The sequence below is a fragment of the Drosophila yakuba genome, chromosome 3R (genome assembly GCF_016746365.2).
Source record: "Drosophila yakuba strain Tai18E2 chromosome 3R, Prin_Dyak_Tai18E2_2.1, whole genome shotgun sequence".
Classification (NCBI taxonomy): Eukaryota; Metazoa; Arthropoda; class Insecta; order Diptera; family Drosophilidae; genus Drosophila; species Drosophila yakuba.
Window position 1 is genome coordinate 7821305 of NC_052530.2, and position 16586 is coordinate 7837890.

Consider the following 16586-nt stretch of genomic DNA (forward strand, 5'->3'; position numbering starts at 1 on the left):
GTTTTTTTGCAAATCGATAGAAATTTACAAGACAAATACAAAAATGAAAAAATATTAAAACATTTTTCAAAAGTGTGGGCGTGGCAGTTTTGGGCGGTTTGTGGGCGTTAGAGTGGGCGTGGCAGCATGATTCGACAAACTTGCGCTGCGTCTATGTCCCTGGAGTCTGTATTCCTAATCTCAACTTTCTAGCTTTTGTAGTTCCTGAGATCTCGACGTTCATACGGACAGACAGACGGACAGACGGACGGACAGACGGACATGGCCAAATCGACTCGGCTATTGATCCTGATCAAGAATATATATACTTTATATGGTCGGAAACGCTTCCTTCTGCCTGTTACATACTTTTCAACGAATCTAGTATACCCTTTTACTCTACGAGTAACGGGTATAATAATATGAACCCTTCAATAAAAGGTATAATTTAATGCGATTACCCCAAACATTATCAGTCGGATAGGGTTATCCTCTGGGTAAAATGAACTCAAAATTGTAAAATCCATATAAGTAGGGTGTGATATTAGTCTGATCCCTTTCACGTTCGCGTTTTATAATCTACTACAATAGTACATTAGTACACATGAAAGTTTAGTACTCCAGGTCTTATTTCAATGTTTAAATGTAGGGTCGCTTTCATTTTTAATGACTTTTGTTCCGCTCTTTTATTTCCGTTTCGATCGTTTTTTCGCCAATATCCAAGTGCTTTTCTTTCTTTTAAAATCTTCTTAATTTAATCGCATATTAATAGCAATATATAACTGGTTTACACTAAGGCGCGCCATACAAAAATGGGATGTTAACATTCGGGCAACATTTGATCGACCTCGATCATACCCACGGTCCTATAGTCTTATAACACACTTTTAAACATGGTTAAAGAATAGCAGCCTCGTGGATCCCTTTATTTGTTCGGTTTGCAACTGTAAATCATTATAATAATGGGACGCACCTACAATTCCAACAATATACTTAACCTGCGGGGAAAACCTAACGGATTTAACACGTTTCTTAGGATTACAAGATACTTCACATTTCCTAGGTTGAGAAGGTCTCTTAATTCCACGGGGTTCAGAAAGTCTACTGTCTACAAGGTTCACATTGTCACACTGCCTACAAAGTACACTAAGTCACAAGATTCAGTAGTTATACAAGGTGCAGTAAGACCACAAGGTCCAAAAGAAACACCGGGTTGAACAGGACCACAAGGGTCACTAGGTTGAGAAGGTACAACAGCTCTTGACGAAATCGGACACTGATCAGAAATTCCCTATTGTTAAAACTCAATGGGCTTCTGGTATTAATTAAATATATGAATTTCCACCAACTCAATTGTCGTCGTCCTCCTTCTTGTCTTGCCCATCATCATGGCTGAGGGCAGGCGTTCGCAAACGCATCGGGCACTGGCGATATTGGTGCCCAATCTCGAAGCAATGAAAATACGCTCCTTCCGGGCGCTTTGGCTTCTTACATTGACTGTTGAAGTGCCCTATCGCTCGGCATCGCAATAAAATATTGCAGCAGCGATTCATTCACACAAATAAAACGGCTCTGCAACTGCTTTGCCAACTGGTTATTTGTCATTTGGAATCCAAAAGTGTTTCGCACACTCTCGCTTAGCTTCTTCCATAAAGCTGGTTTTTCGAGCATAATGTGTGAGCGAGCCGATCGACGGTGAGAGCTGTCTAGTCCGTGCATGGCTGCAGCCAGCTCGTGTGCATGGACATGTTTTCATCTCCCGAAAATTTCCGTAAACTAGCCTCAAGGTCTCTGATCCCAACTATGGGCTTGCATTCCAGCAAATTGCCTTCCAAGGCGGCAACCTTCGCTTTCAACTCCGCGAGATCCTTTCGCGCTTTATACAGCATAATCTGCTTCGTAATTTTAGCTCTTTGCCTTCTTTTATGGCATTATCTTGGTCTATTACCATAGCCTTTACCAGCAACTTACTTAGCAACTACTACACCTTCGATAGTAGGTATGATTTAACTCGATTACCCAAAACAAAATCAGTCGAAAAGGCTTAGCCTTTTGGTAAAATTAACTCAAAATTGTAAAATCCATATAGGAAGGGTGTGATATTAAACTGTTCTCCTTCACGATAGCGTTTTATATAATACAAAAAGATACAACAACTAGAAAGATAGGGTTTATAAAGCATAAATAGGACATTAAAGATACGTTATCTTTAATATTATATACTTTAGCTAATACAAGATGAACCACAATAATATGAACCCTTTAATAATCATCCGAAAAGGCTTACCCTTTTGGTAAAATCAACTTAAAATTGTAAAATCCATATAGGTAGGATGTGATATGAAACGGTTCCCATTCACGATCGCGTTTTATATAAAACAAAAAGATAAAAAAACTTGAATAAAAGAAAAAATATCAAAACATTTTTGAAAATTGTGGGCGTGGCAGTTTTGGGCGGTTTCTGGGTGGTGTGTGGGTGGTGTGTGCCTGTTACATACCTTTCCACCAAAACGGGTATACCCTTTTATTGGACAAGTAACGGGTGTAAATAAACACACAAAAAATCATTTAAATTTTTGAAAAAATACCACGGAAATTACGTAACGATTACTTGCATTAAATATAAAAATAGATTAGATATCACTTTTCAAATAACTTCAGAAAAAAGAAAAATTAATGAAAAGATTTAATGAATACTACAAGTTCGTACACTGCCTAACAAACTTTTTAAAATGATTAATAAGAAAACCTCTAAAACATCTTTGACTACATTATCCTAAAGCATTAAATCAGCTGAAAATGAAGTGCTTAGCTATTATACAATGTTGGATTAAATTCTTCTATTTTATTTTATTAACAAAATTCACTTTAAAAAAAATTTTGAAAAATACACACATACAACCTGAGATACATATATAAACCAATTTTAACACTTCTTAACTAACCTTTCTCTGTGAATGCAAACATTATTCAAATTTAGACGATTTCTAAAAAAAAAAAACGTTAAAAAAAGAACGTTAAAAAAAGAACTTAAATTTGGTTTAAATGTTGTTTGATTTTTGGTTTATGGTACATACTTCCTCAAATTCGTTTCGTTCATGAACAAATACAATGATTTCCGGATTTGGTCTGATTTGAAAAGTCTATGAAGCCTATGAAGTTTATTTTGGAAGCTACCTAAGAACATTTTTTCTTTTAATTTCTTATTAAAATGCAAATGGGAAACTTGCTTTTTAATTATCGGAGGTCGAATTTATTTTCAAAACAATAAAATCTTGTCTCCTAAGAATGCACTTTGAAAAGTTAAACAAGTATGAATGTTAATGTTTATGTTTGGTGTTCTAACCAAATAAACATATTATGGACCTTTGTAGACAACAAACAAACAAATTTAACAAACAGTATTAGCCATATAAAACCTTAATAGCAATATTGGTTATTTTTGGCCATTTTTTCCAATGCTTACACTTTCGTATACTTATGTTCGAAATTTTCACACCTTACCAATTTTACTTTGCATCTTGTGCTTCACTTTACACTCACAGCCACTTTGGTTTTCCGTTGGATTCTATACATACCAAAACTACTTGTAGACAACAAACAAACAAATTTAACAAACAGTATTAGCCATATAAAACCTTAATAGCAATATTGGTTATTTTTGGCCATTTTTTCCAATGCTTACACTTTCGTATACTTATGTTCGAAATTTTCACACCTTACCAATTTTACTTTGCATCTTGTGCTTCACTTTACACTCACAGCCACTTTGGTTTTCCGTTGGATTCTATACATACCAAAACTACGCGAAATAAAATAAACCAATTTGATAATATTCTGTATTATTCGACAAATAAATTAAGAAATTTGACTCCTTAACCGCACCATTAAATTGGCCAAGACAAATAAACACAACGAACAGAACCAACATTCTGGAGAACTAGAAATGCCCTTATTTCTAACCTCTTCCACGAATATATACTCATGCATACTCATCTTTAACAATTTTGTGTACTTTACTACTGCAAAAGTGTGCTTTCAAACTATAGTTCTGCATAACACCATTCAAACCGGCAAATGAGACATTCGTGTTGAAACGAACGAAGTGAATTCGGCGCGTTTGCAAATGAACGAAGTGAAGTCGGCAACCCGTGCCGACTTCAGTTCATTCAATTCAAACGGCACATTCTAAAACGAATGAAGTGAAATTCAAACCAAAGTGTTTTAAATAGCTCGCCAATAAATAAGTGGATTTGAATTGCATATTACGTCATTACAACTATGGATCTAAAAATGTACAGATGTTCTTATGTATTAGCAGCGCATTAATCAAAAATCGTTTCCCTTACTAAGAAAAAAAAGTTATTGGCTTTTTAAATATACTTACCAAAATTGGTCAAAATAAAATTGTTTTTAAACGACATCTAAGCCCTAACATGAAATTAGAATGGTATAAATGGATTTAAAAAAATTTTGTTTATTTTAACATCAAACAATTATTCATATATCAAATTGAAAGACTCCTTGAATTTTATGGTTTTTTATATCCCACCGTTATCGTACTCGTATTTTCTCTTTTTGTTTTACTTTTGGTATTGAATGGATGTGGATTTTAGTCGCATTACTTTGATATTTTATAGCACGAATGTATTCCTTACCTTTTTCCTGTTTACATGTTTTTCTCTAAATGTTTTGCCCAAAACCAACTCTGGTGGTAGTTTTTCGGAATCTATAATTCATGGTGTGTACAAAAGGAAACCGCAACCCCCAAAGTCTTAAAAAAATTCATTTACTTTACGTGCGTACAAAAAAAGCATCAGGTTTTCGGGTGAGGTTTCTGATGCTTTGTCTCTTAAGTTTTTCCTAACAACTAGTCCCTATGTTGGTACTATGAATACCAAATCAAAAAACCTCACCCACCAAAAGTATGAACAGAGAGATAAAAATTTCAATATAAAAACATGTCAGTCATTATTTTTTCAATGACAATGGCAACACAAAACCGCAACACAAAACCGCGAAGGAAGGATGAGCCCAGTGCTACAAAAAGGATATTGATGAAGGATGCTATAACTACGCCCTAATATGTTAACGCTAGCTTCTGCAAACCCTGGATTCCTAACTCCCTTAAAAAAAAAATTTTAATAAAAATTATAAATTATTATTTTTTAATAAAATAAAATACACGTTTATTGTACTTAAAAATACATAAAAGAATACTACAAAATAGGATATCAGTGAGATGGCTTATCAAGGTACTTGATGTGAAGGAATGTGTGGAAAGAATTTGGAATGATTTAGCTTTGTAGCCAAGATATCACCGTTGATCGGTATATAAATAAAATGTTTCAAAACCTCCAAATGCGAAAAAAATAAAGTTATTTGAATATCATGTGCCCTCTACTTGGCTAAAGGGGGTTCGATGAAAATTGAGCTATGTAAGTATTTAAGCGAGTTTTTCACGATGTCTCTACAGAATTTAGCAATTTTAGACCGATAAAGTGTGCTTGTTTTCGGCATATCGATACAAATTGAAAAGACACAAATAAAAAATGCACAGTTTTTAAAACTGTGGGCGTAACTACTTTTGACATGTCGATATATATTGGAAAGACAAATAATGAACTTAAAATAATTTTTAAATATGTGTAAATATCTGACCCGTTTCGAGAACAATCAAGCATTTATACCCCCGCTACTAAGAAATTCGTCCGATCGTAGAAGAAATCTCAAGCTCCAGCTGCACCGTTCCAACACTTTATTTCGTCTGTCTTTCGGGTTACACCAATAGTTACAGTGTTTTTCAGGAGGTTAGTTTCCATTTCATCTTTGACCATGATTCTCATCGCCTAGGGACAATCGAGTTTCCAGTTTTTTAGTTTAAAGAATCAGAAACCGTCAAAATAATGGTAAGCTATCGGTTAATTAGTTGAATAAAATTAATAATAGTCTTTCTGTTCGCGAATGATAGCAAAGGCGGACGGATTATTTATACCTTTTTGGATAGAGGAGTGGGCCCTTCGACCTATGGCACAAATTTCCCTATACGATTTTCCATCTCAGAAAAATGTTATTATAATTTTTCGCTCTTCAATATCGCCTTACGGTAGGAAAATTAAAATCTTCTAAAGATACCACCTACCGTCCATAGGTGGCATGCACGATTCATAACCCCTGGTGGGATTATGCCTACGTACTAAAACAAAAACCTCCGTAGGCTCCTCTGTCCTATAAACGCTCACCGGAACTGCCAGTCAAGGTAAGACTTCGATGAGCAGGATGTGAAGCCAGGTCGCTCTCCCTTCCTGAAGCATTGGCCATGTAGCGCTCCTCCTTTCCACCCTTTAGTCGCCTTTTACGACAAGCCGGGAACGCTGAGGTAGTATTCTTATCCCGCCACCTCACAGGAACACTCCTTCTGTGTTTTAATTGCCAGCTCTGTTGGCCGTCTCGTCGGCACGGACTCTTTTCATCATATTTATGATGATGCGGTGTCCCAGCTCCCATTTATTTACATTCGCTGTCATCGCCGTGATCAATCCATTTGGACTAAGCGGGTCTCCAGATAACGCTTTAAGCTGTTCCCTCTCCGCCGAGAACCTAGATCAGTGCAATAGCACATGTTCCGCGGTTTCCACCGCATCAATGCAGTATAGGCATTGGGCTGATTCTACATGGCGGAAACGATGTAGGTAGGCCCGGAAGCAGCCATGGTCCGTGAGGAATTGGGACATGTGGTAGTCCAAGGTTTTATGGCTGCACTGCGTCCATGCGTCTATCTCCGGGATGAGTTTGTAGGTCCACCTTCCCCGTTGCGAAATTTGCCATCTCGTCTGCCACTCTCCAACAACCTGTTCGTAGGCCTCGTCCCGTGTAGCACCATTGCTGATGAGAACAAGAGCCTTGATCTCCAGATCGGCTGGTGGCATGCCTGCTAGAACTAATGCTGCATCCTGAGATATCGTTCTAAAGCCTCTTATTAGCCTAAGGGCCATCGACCTTATCACCATCCGCGCTCCATTTAAGTATGAGCCTTTCTTTGTGGCGTCACTCCAAATTGTCGCAGCGTATAAAAGCGTTGCCTTTGCTACGGTTACCAATAGCCTCCTGGCTGGGTCTCTGGGGCCTCCCACGTTGGCCTCCGACGTTGGTCGAGATAAGGCTGCCGATGTGATGGCTGCCTTTCTGCTAGCGTATTTAGCATGGTCCTTAAAGGATAGCCTGTGGTCTATGAGGACTCCGAGGTACTTCAAGGACTCAGCTGAAGACACCTGGGTTCCGCTGACTGAGACTTGCATGCTCTCCACCTTTTTTTCTGCTGCTTAATAGGACAGCTTCAGTTTTATGTGCCGCTATTGCTAGTCCAGCTTTCTCAAACCAGTCGATGGCCGCTCGAATTGTTGAGTTACACTTCTCCTGGGTTTCCATGATCGTTTTTGCGACTGCAGTTATAGCCACGTCATCTGCGAAGCAGTGCAGCTCAGCTCCTGAGGGCTTCCTGATTGCCAGTAAACCATCGTACATGATGTTCCACAGGATCGGTCCAAGTACAGATCCTTGTGGAACACCAGCTGAGACTCGGTAGCTTTTTGGTCCATTTTCCGTATCATACCAGAGGATACGATTTCTAAAATAGCTGCCTACAGCGATCCTGAGGTACTCCGGGATACCCATCGTGTACATAGCATCGAGGATTAGAGGCCATCTTGCCGTATTAAATGCGTTTTTAACGTCCAGCGTGACAATCGCACAGTATTCTTTATTGCCACCTAGCCATCTGTCGCCCTCGAGCGCGTTCTTGGCAATGTTTCTCACTGCCGTGAGTGCGTTGAGGGTACTCTTTCCCTTTCGAAAGCCATATTGGTGGCTGCTTAGACCGTGTGTGCTCTCGGCTACCGCCTCTATTCGGGCATATAGGATGCGCTCAAATAGCTTTCCTACTATGTCCAGAAGGCATAGTGGGCGGTAGCTGACTGCAGCTTGTGCTGGACCTTTCCCTTTAGGTAAAAGTACCAGCTTCTGGCTTTTCCACCTTGCCGGAAAGACTCCGTCCAGAAGGCACTGCTGAAAAGTGTCCCTGAAGATGTCCGGTCTAGACAACGCCACTGCTTTGACGACTACTCCCGGAATGCCATCAAGTCCAGGGGCTTTGTTAGCCTTGATGCGCCTTGCTGCCTCCACAACCTCCTGTGCAGTGATGCTCGGGAAGTCGGACACTGGAGCTGCGGCTAATGGCTGCCATGTGGTCGACTGCATCGGAAAAAGCTCCGCAACGATGTTGGCCAGAACATCAGGGTCCGAAGGGGGGACATCTCTCTTCCGCAGTTTGTTGCTTACCAGCTTATAGGCCAGACCCCAGGTATCGTCGTCTACGCTTTCGAGCAGATTCTTGTAGGCCTGTGCCTTGGCCGCCGAGATTCCGTGCTTGAACGCGGTTCGCTTGGCTTTAAAAGCTTCCAGCAGCTCCGTTTGATGAGGGCTACCTCTAGCTCGTTGTGCTCTCCTCCTAGCCTTGAGGCATTCCGATCGCATCTGTTGAAGGACGGGGCTCCACCAGTATACGGGGGGCTTACGCTGCACCTTTTTTTTGCGAGGCATTGTCGCATCGCACATTGCTACGAGTATTTTCATAAGCTCCGCCGCCATTGTCTCTGCGTCACCCGTTGGGATTAGTAGGGTGTCGATCTGATATTGCAGCATATCCTTATCGAACTTCCTGGTATCCCATGCTTGCCCCAGTGATCTTCTCGGTTGACTTCTGGTTGTGCCAGTCAAAGAGACGCTAAAGGTGATCAGAGCGTGATCGCTCAGCATTACCACGTCCAGTACCGTCCAGCTTGAGTTAGCCACTAGGCCTCTGCTGACAAAAGTGACGTCAATAAATGAGGTTCCCCTGTCATTATTAAACGTGGGCACGCGGCCGTCGTTCAGCAAGGTCAGGTCAGCATCATCATAGCATCTATCACCGCTCTGCCTCTGGGATTGGATACCCTGCTGCCCCATTCGACTGCCCAGGCATTAAAGTCCCCAGCAATAATTGTCGGACAGCGCCCTCTCGCATGATTGACAAGAGTGTCCAGCATCTCCTCGAATTGGTCAGTGCTGTCGCTAGGCGGGGCGTAGCAGCTATAAATATGCACACCCTTCACCCTGGCATATGCTATGCCGCGCATCGGCAGGTAGGCCCGTTCCTGGACGTGGAGAGGGCTGCAACACTTTATGGCCGCTTTGACCGTGGCCGTATTAGAAAACACTTTCTCACTTCACTTTTAGGGGGTGTACATGGACTTATGCGAGTGAATGTATGTAAATTTTAAATCCTCTGTTTGAAATCCAAGTGGCCATACCCAGATTAAAACACAATAAATATTTATTTTTAATTAGTTTTTATTTGTATTTATATTAGCTTAAAAAACAAATCCAAACAAGGTAAGAACACAGTATTCAAAACATTCAATTATTGACGAAAATTGCATACATATTTCTTCACACACATGAACTAAATCGACGGCATAATTACATTCATTTCCTTTCTGCTTGCTGCACCCATTAAAATAGACAATTAAAATGATTTATAAAATCGCATTGAATATAAAAATCACTTATCTCTAATGCTTAGCGTTCACACTCAAATGGAGCAGCCACGCCCACAAGCTGAAGCCGCCGCCCATCACACATAAGTCGACTGCAATAGGCCATACACAAAAACTGGATAAAAATTCAAGCGTTGCTTTGTCTATTTACAAAAATATGTTTGCACGTTTTTGCTTGGTTTGGATTTATGTTTGGTTTGCCGTTTAATTAAGTAGCAGTTTTTAGAAACGTTCGAATACATTTGTGGAGACCGTTTGGAACATCAATAACACACTAAGGTTCTGACAATGATACAAGTTGAGAACTTAGGCTGCATCCTGAAGCCGATTCAGAATTTGAAGACGGGAAGGGTTGGGATGTTGAGGGGGCAGTAAAGTGTTTTGTGTTTAACAATTGCAAAATAAAGCAGAAAAGCGGCTACCAAGTGGAATTTCCTGGTTGGAGTCCTGGTGATGGAGGATGGGCTTTAAAGCTCTCCCTTGACTTCAAGTGTTACTCGATATTTCGTTTGATTCATGTGTCTTCGGTTTTGTTCTTTAAAATGCTTTTATCATTATTTTATATGCTCGTATTCGTATGTACGTTTTAAAAGCTGACAACAAATGGAAATACCTATTTAAAGAGAGGTACACTTAAAAAAAACGTTCAAGCACAGCGTCTGCCACTTCGTCCGATCATCATTGTACATTTTTGTACATCTCATCTCGACTACTGATTTGTCTGGCCACAACGATATGGTGTGCTGCATCTTCTGCCTTCCTGCTTCCGGTTCAGGTTCCGTTTCGGTATTTCCCATTAGGTGTCGGTCTGCTGTTCGAGTTTATAATTCATTATCTTCGTATTTCTATATAAGTGTTGCTGAATGTATACATAGTATTTAGAAAGTAACCCATATCTTACTCATCCGTACGCCACAGTGCACGGCAAGTTGTCGGTTCCCTAGCCACAATCCTTTCGTCCTTTAGCTAACTAGGAATTAGTTACATATGTATACACACACCGTACCGCGTACCGGGGTCAATTCGCATTACATTCGATATTTACATGGAACTCAAAGTTACGCTTCATAAATTTTGACTAGTTGCCTTGAAGGGGTCTCTTCTCTCTGCTTATGTCCTGGCTACTCCTTAATGGTTACTCGATACTCGCGTATTAGTTCGCTAAGGTTTTCGTTTTGGAATTTGGGCAAAATGATTGCTTACTACATCGAGAGAAAAATGCTAGTTTTTGAAATCCTTTGGATACACTTGATCATCATTAATTCCTCGCTCAAACCCTAGCAGATGTTGTCCTTTTGTTCTGTTTGTTCTGTTTCTTCCGGTTTTTCTGCAAATGCAGTCCGCTTTTGTGCTTCTATCAGAGTTTACACAGTTCTTTATTCTAGACCTATATCACCGCTTAATTGTCTTAAACACTCTAATTATTTTAGCATCCTTTGCTACCGACCTGACACCATTTGTCTTTCATTCGTTTGGTTGAGTCGTGAGCTCATCTTTGTTGTTGTGTTGTTTTCTTGTTTTGTATCTTACAAAGTACGTTGATTGATTATGAAAGTGGTGTGCCTCTACTTATTAAAGTTGCTCGAATCTCTCACTTTTTCTTACATACCTACGTATGTACGTATGCTTGCCAGTATATATAACTATTACAATGAATCATACAATATATGCGTACTTTGCAAGGTATTAATTATGTATTATGAAACCAATGCGATCCTATGCAAAACGTTATTCATTATATATACTCGTATGTATGTATGTATGCACGATTTTGCGTTTTGTACATAAAAATATATTGTTTATTTATGCCATATGTATTAATGCTGAGCTGCAGGCAGCGTTATAATCATGGAATGGCCAACGATTGGCCATTTGCTTGTTTGTACATTTTGAAAGCATCGCGAAATCGGATTTTCACATTTATATTGTATAGTTAAAAATGTTCTGCCTTCATCCTGTTTCTCTTATGTACTTTGTTATAGGAAACATTTCGGAAATGATATAAAAAAATACATTTCATACAACACACTACAAGATGATTTCAAAAAAACGAAACGAAGAAGCTTTTAGCTTGTGTTCGTATAGTTCTGATGTCTTTTCTCTGGTTGGTTTTATGTTCTAAACGCTTAACGGGTAATCGTACTATAAATAAATAGCATTCGCAGCATACTTGCGTTCATAGTGGCGCTACTTTTAATAATAGACGCGTTTTACTAGGCCTAATCAAAATAGCGCTGACCTAAGGCTGTATTGCAAACCATTTTCCATATTGTGTGCTCCTGTGTGTCTTAACTATCGAAATCTTGTTTATTTAAAGCACTTAGAACTAAACAAAAGTGTGTATCATTACTAAAGAAAAAACAATATATTATATACAGCCAAACCAGCGCGAAGTGGTTTGATTTCGCCTTACACATGCTACACGAAATATACAATAAGTCTTAGATGTGTCTTGTTTACATGTCGATCATAATGGGATTTGGTTTCGGGGAATTGGTGATGTATACGTAGCGCTTTGGCTTGTCACGCTTAGGTGCCTACATATGTACGTCTAGTTATAGTTCCTGCCACTTGTTGTCCCTCAGCTGTGCAGTTGAAGCCATGACGCCATCGCCATAACCACCAGGAGCAGCCAATTGGCCAGGTGAGCTTGCGCGGCACTGGCGCCCGTTTCGCCACATTTACCTGCGGGTTGGAGACTCGAAGCTTTATGTTTCTGTATTTCACGTATTTCGAACAATTTCTCACCCAAAACTGACAGGTTGGCCTCCAAATGGTGATCGGGTGGCTTCTGTGTGCCGCGATAGCAGGCATCGCCCACTACCAACTTGGCAGCTGTGCCCTCCGTGGGTCGATATGTCAGACAGACTCCGTGCTTGCTGCCCTTGTGGCGCGCTATGATGTAGAAGGTGCTGTTCTCGCTCCAGGATCCGTGACAGGAGTACTCTGGACATAGGCAGGGAGATATGATTTACATTTTATTATCATTAATATTACTTTAATGCAATGATGTAAAATCAATTAGTTCTGCAGTCAAAGAACTTATATTGAAGAAACACCACAGGTAAATAATTCCAAATATCTTGGTGCCCCTAAATCACGGAGTAAGATTTTGAGCAGTGTTCACTTCTTAAATATGTGTTAACTGTCTGCCAAAACTTTACAAACTAATCAAATCATTGTAGACAACTGATTGAGCGGCCTTAATTAAAATCATTGAAAGATATTTAGCACTAAGTGAAAAATTAAAATACTAAGCTTTAGCCAAATCGTGACAGTAAGGAATTTATCAAATGCTACATCGACAAAGTGTCAATACAGATTACTCCCGTAGCAATGTGACATCTACTCACCCTCTTCACCATCCACACTGCACAGCGGACTAACGTCTATCAAGTTCTCCGCCGTACAGCCCACCCAAAGCTGCCGCTGGGCATTGTAGTTGGGCACACAACCGGGAACATCCCGTCGATTCCGCGTGGCCACGAAGCCCACGCTTGTATCGCTGCTGTTGACCTTTTCCAGGACCAACGCCTCCTGCTGCTGCTGCTGCTGCAGATGCTCCTGCGGATCCTTGGGTGCGTTGCGGCGACTGCGAACGGGCAGGCCTCGGGTATTGGCATGCCAGGAGCCGCGCTCAATGCGCTCCGCGTTTCGGAAACTCAACGAACTGTGTCTGTGACCATCGAAATAGATTAATAAAAGGCAGAGGTGGCAAGGCGCCACACAGAGAACATACCCTTTATGTCCGAAATTTCCAGAGTCAGCGCCCTCGTGGTGGTGATGTCCGTGGCCCAGATGCGATTTTCCGTTGTGATTGCGCTTGTGGCGCGTGGCCAGGTACGGCGGTCCGATGGCGCCACGTAGCGAGTAGATGCCCTCCATCGGACAAATGGCCAGGTCCGGATTGCTTGCTAAGGAACGACATGAGCAAACGTTTGAGAAGGCTCGCAGAGGCGGCGGCAGGCAAGTCAGTGCAACTTACCCAGCAAGGTAATGTAGGCCATCTTATTGATGTCAAAGTGATCCGGTGCACAGGCGTCCTCCAGGCGAATGGCAGGCTTGCCGGTCTGTATCTCGATGACGAACGTGTCCCGTCGGTAGAACATCATGCACATGAATCCCGATTGGCTACCGGCGGACAAGAGAGAGGGTGGACATTGAAATCGGAGGCTGGGTATTTTCAATTTGGGACCACTTACCACCCGGTGGTGTAGTGCACCACGGCCATCATTTCGGTCGGAGTCTGTTTATTTATTTGCTCGCACAGCGCACGTGTCTCCATATAGCCGTTGGGCTTAATAATGTGCACGGACCCGTCGCTGCAAAGTGGATGTTCGAGTTCGGGATCGGTTACGTTTTCGAATTTGGATGACAACTTGGCCGCAGGCCTGATTGCTACTCACTTGGAATGATAATTGTAGACGGCATTGCCCATGAGGGCATGCCAGTGGCGGGGTCCCTTGAACCAGGCCGGGAAGTCGCATCGCTCGGCGATGGGAGGTTTTCGCAGCGACATGATACGTGAGCCAACCTGTGGGCGGCAGTTGGTTGGATTAGCAACTGGGCGTGGTCTTTCAACACTCAAAACAATAGTGTTGCTTATAATGATCTCATTTCAATGTTAAAAGAAAGATTTCTAGCTCCCTAATAGGCCGCGAACAAAATTAAAAACATACATCAAAGGGTGTTGGTTTATAAAGAAACGCTTAGCGAAAAATTATGCTAAAAGCTATCCATGGCTATAAAAACTATGCGAACAAGTAAGTTTTTTTTCGAGTGCAGCTGGAGTAAAATGGCAGGAGAACAGGGTGTGGCACTTTCGGGGTGGGAGTGAGATCTGGACGGGGTGTGGAAAATGCTTACCTCGGCACTGTCTAAGCCATTGCAAGTGGCGTCGCCGGATTGGGCCAGCTTATATTCGGCATCCTTGGAGCTGAGCATACTGGGTCCGCCTGCAAAGGGTACAAGTGTACGGGTATTAGGGCCCAAACAAAAGTTCATCCTGTTTGCCCGGGGGCTGGATGGGAAGCCGCTTACCCATCAGCGAGGAGATTTTCTCGTAGACAAAGCAGCGATAGCGCTCCTCATTCGAAATGGCGTGATGGTGCGAGACGAGACCGACCAAGTAGCGTGAGTTGCCGTCCTTCCAGGTTGCCAGGCAAGTCAGCTCCTCGACTGCAGGAGCACCACCGAAAAGAAAGGAAGCAAGAAGGAAGGAAGGATGTTCGTCTTGAGCTCCGGCCAGGCACAGAAAGGCGATGAGTCATTGGCGCCTGCGGAGGAGGCGGTTCTTACCCGTACTCTCGGTTCCCTGGACATCGGGACAGGCCTGGAAGCTCAACAGGAGGCGGCTCTCCTCCGTGCAGCTCTCAATATTGGACACCGGCGACTTGCACTCCCCGTGCCCGCGATTGTACGTGAAGATGAAGGGCCCTGCGAAAGATTGTAGAGGGTTGTAGATCCCCCTTGGCAAAGTCCCTGAAGTGCCCCAAGTTCCTGGCGGGGCTTGGGTGGCCTACTCACCCTTGAGCGGACACTTGACCGGCTCGGCGCTCTCCCGGAACAGCGAGTAAAGCAGGGCATCGCCCGGAATCTGGTCGCAGAGATTCTGTAAAGTCTCACGGCCCTTGCAAAAGTCTGGGGGACATGATTATTTTAAAAGCACAAATAAAAATTCAATTAATGCAAATCGCAAATTAGATGGTCGTTGAACACAGAACACACAGAAGTAGGAAAAAATAGTAGTAGTAGTAGTTATAGAGTGGTGGTGGTAGTAGTAGCAGTATTAGTAGTAGAAAGCAGTAAGGTTTTTAGTGGGAGCAGAGTTGGTAAGTAGTAAACTGTACTAAGTAATAGCAAAACATTAAGGTAAGGGCAGGGTTGTTGAAAGGAAGTCAAGTCTACAAAGGGCTAGGGATGTGAAAATTATGTTTTATATATATATTTATTTTTTGGTTTTGATTTTTTTTTTCAACTTTTTGTTTAGTGCCGCACTGGAAGCTGCCCTGCTGCTGGGCTGTTGGGATGTTGGACTCTTGGGACGTTGGGATGTTGGGATTTCTCATGCGGGGCCATCGCCAAGCATGCCATTTAAATTGCACAGAAATTTGTTTAATTAAGTGGCCGCTGATGCTGATGGTCCGGGAGAAAATTGCGCAAATAAATGACGAAATGGAGCTCTAAATCAGCAAAAATGTCGCAAGTCGAGCGTTGCGAGTTGCGAGCTGCTTTGGCTGTTTGGAAAGGCAAAGGCAAAGGCAACTTGCCACCGCGGTCATGCGCCCAGCTTGGAGCTTCCAGTGCGGCACCGAGTGGAGAAACAACAACAATTTCTGTGGAAATGTGTAAAAAGCAGCGGTAAGTACAATACATAAGTAAGATAAGTATGTAAGTTCCAGAAAAATACAACAAAAATATATAGGAGACAACAAAGAAAGAGGCAAACAAACCAAAGGCGGTAAGGAACAACAAACCAAAGACTTATGACGTTCACAGAAATAACTTAAAGACAAGAGTTTTTCATTTTCAGCGGCTGTGGAACTTCCTTGGGCTGTGAAACTGCACTGCCCAACTTTTGTATTGTAAACTCAACTGAAGGGCACGACACGTTCAAAAAAATAACCGAAAAGCAAAAACACACACTTGGTTCATCTTGTTCTTCCGGCTTTCAAACCAAAAGCACGGGATCTGGATGGGTTTTGGATTGGGATTGAGATTGGGATGGGGATTGGAATTGGAATTGGGTAGGGGAAGGTGGAGCTGGGCGGGGAAACAGAAATTCAGGTCGTAAAATAATGTTAGTGCCTGGTAAGGCCGTATATAAGGTAGTTGTTGCTAGAGCAAGCATAACATTTGAATCAACTAAATAATAATAACAAACATTTACTCATGATGAATAAATTGGGTAATCGGTGGTTTATGGTTTCTTTGATGGCAAACGCGAGAGATATATGTGGCATATATATGCTCTTGTGGTAAAGGGTCCTCTCTTTTTTCGTTTTCTTTTTACTG

At 41.8% G+C, this 16586-nt stretch overlaps 1 protein-coding gene across 4 annotated transcripts in view; it reads right to left on the reverse strand.

The window, feature by feature from the left end:
- Positions 1-9348: 9348 nt before the first annotated feature.
- The window catches only part of LOC6535922, a 31056-nt gene continuing 23818 nt past the window's right edge, over positions 9349-16586 (reverse strand). For 2 of the 4 annotated variants that reach the window (XM_002096502.4, XM_039375589.2), the window contains exons 5-15: positions 15099-15212; positions 14871-15008; positions 14613-14750; positions 14439-14527; positions 13979-14106; positions 13775-13894; positions 13558-13703; positions 13312-13486; positions 12926-13248; positions 12321-12518; positions 9349-12257 (exon numbers count right to left, since the gene is read on the reverse strand). In XM_002096502.4, coding sequence (XP_002096538.2) covers positions 12154-12257; positions 12321-12518; positions 12926-13248; positions 13312-13486; positions 13558-13703; positions 13775-13894; positions 13979-14106; positions 14439-14527; positions 14613-14750; positions 14871-15008; positions 15099-15212 — 1673 coding nt within the window. In that variant the 3' untranslated portion in view covers positions 9349-12153. Of the gene's footprint in view, positions 12258-12320; positions 12519-12925; positions 13249-13311; positions 13487-13557; positions 13704-13774; positions 13895-13978; positions 14107-14438; positions 14528-14612; positions 14751-14870; positions 15009-15098; positions 15222-16586 lie in introns of all 4 variants that reach the window. The other 2 variants (XM_039375587.1, XM_039375588.2) reach the window with 1 other exon arrangement.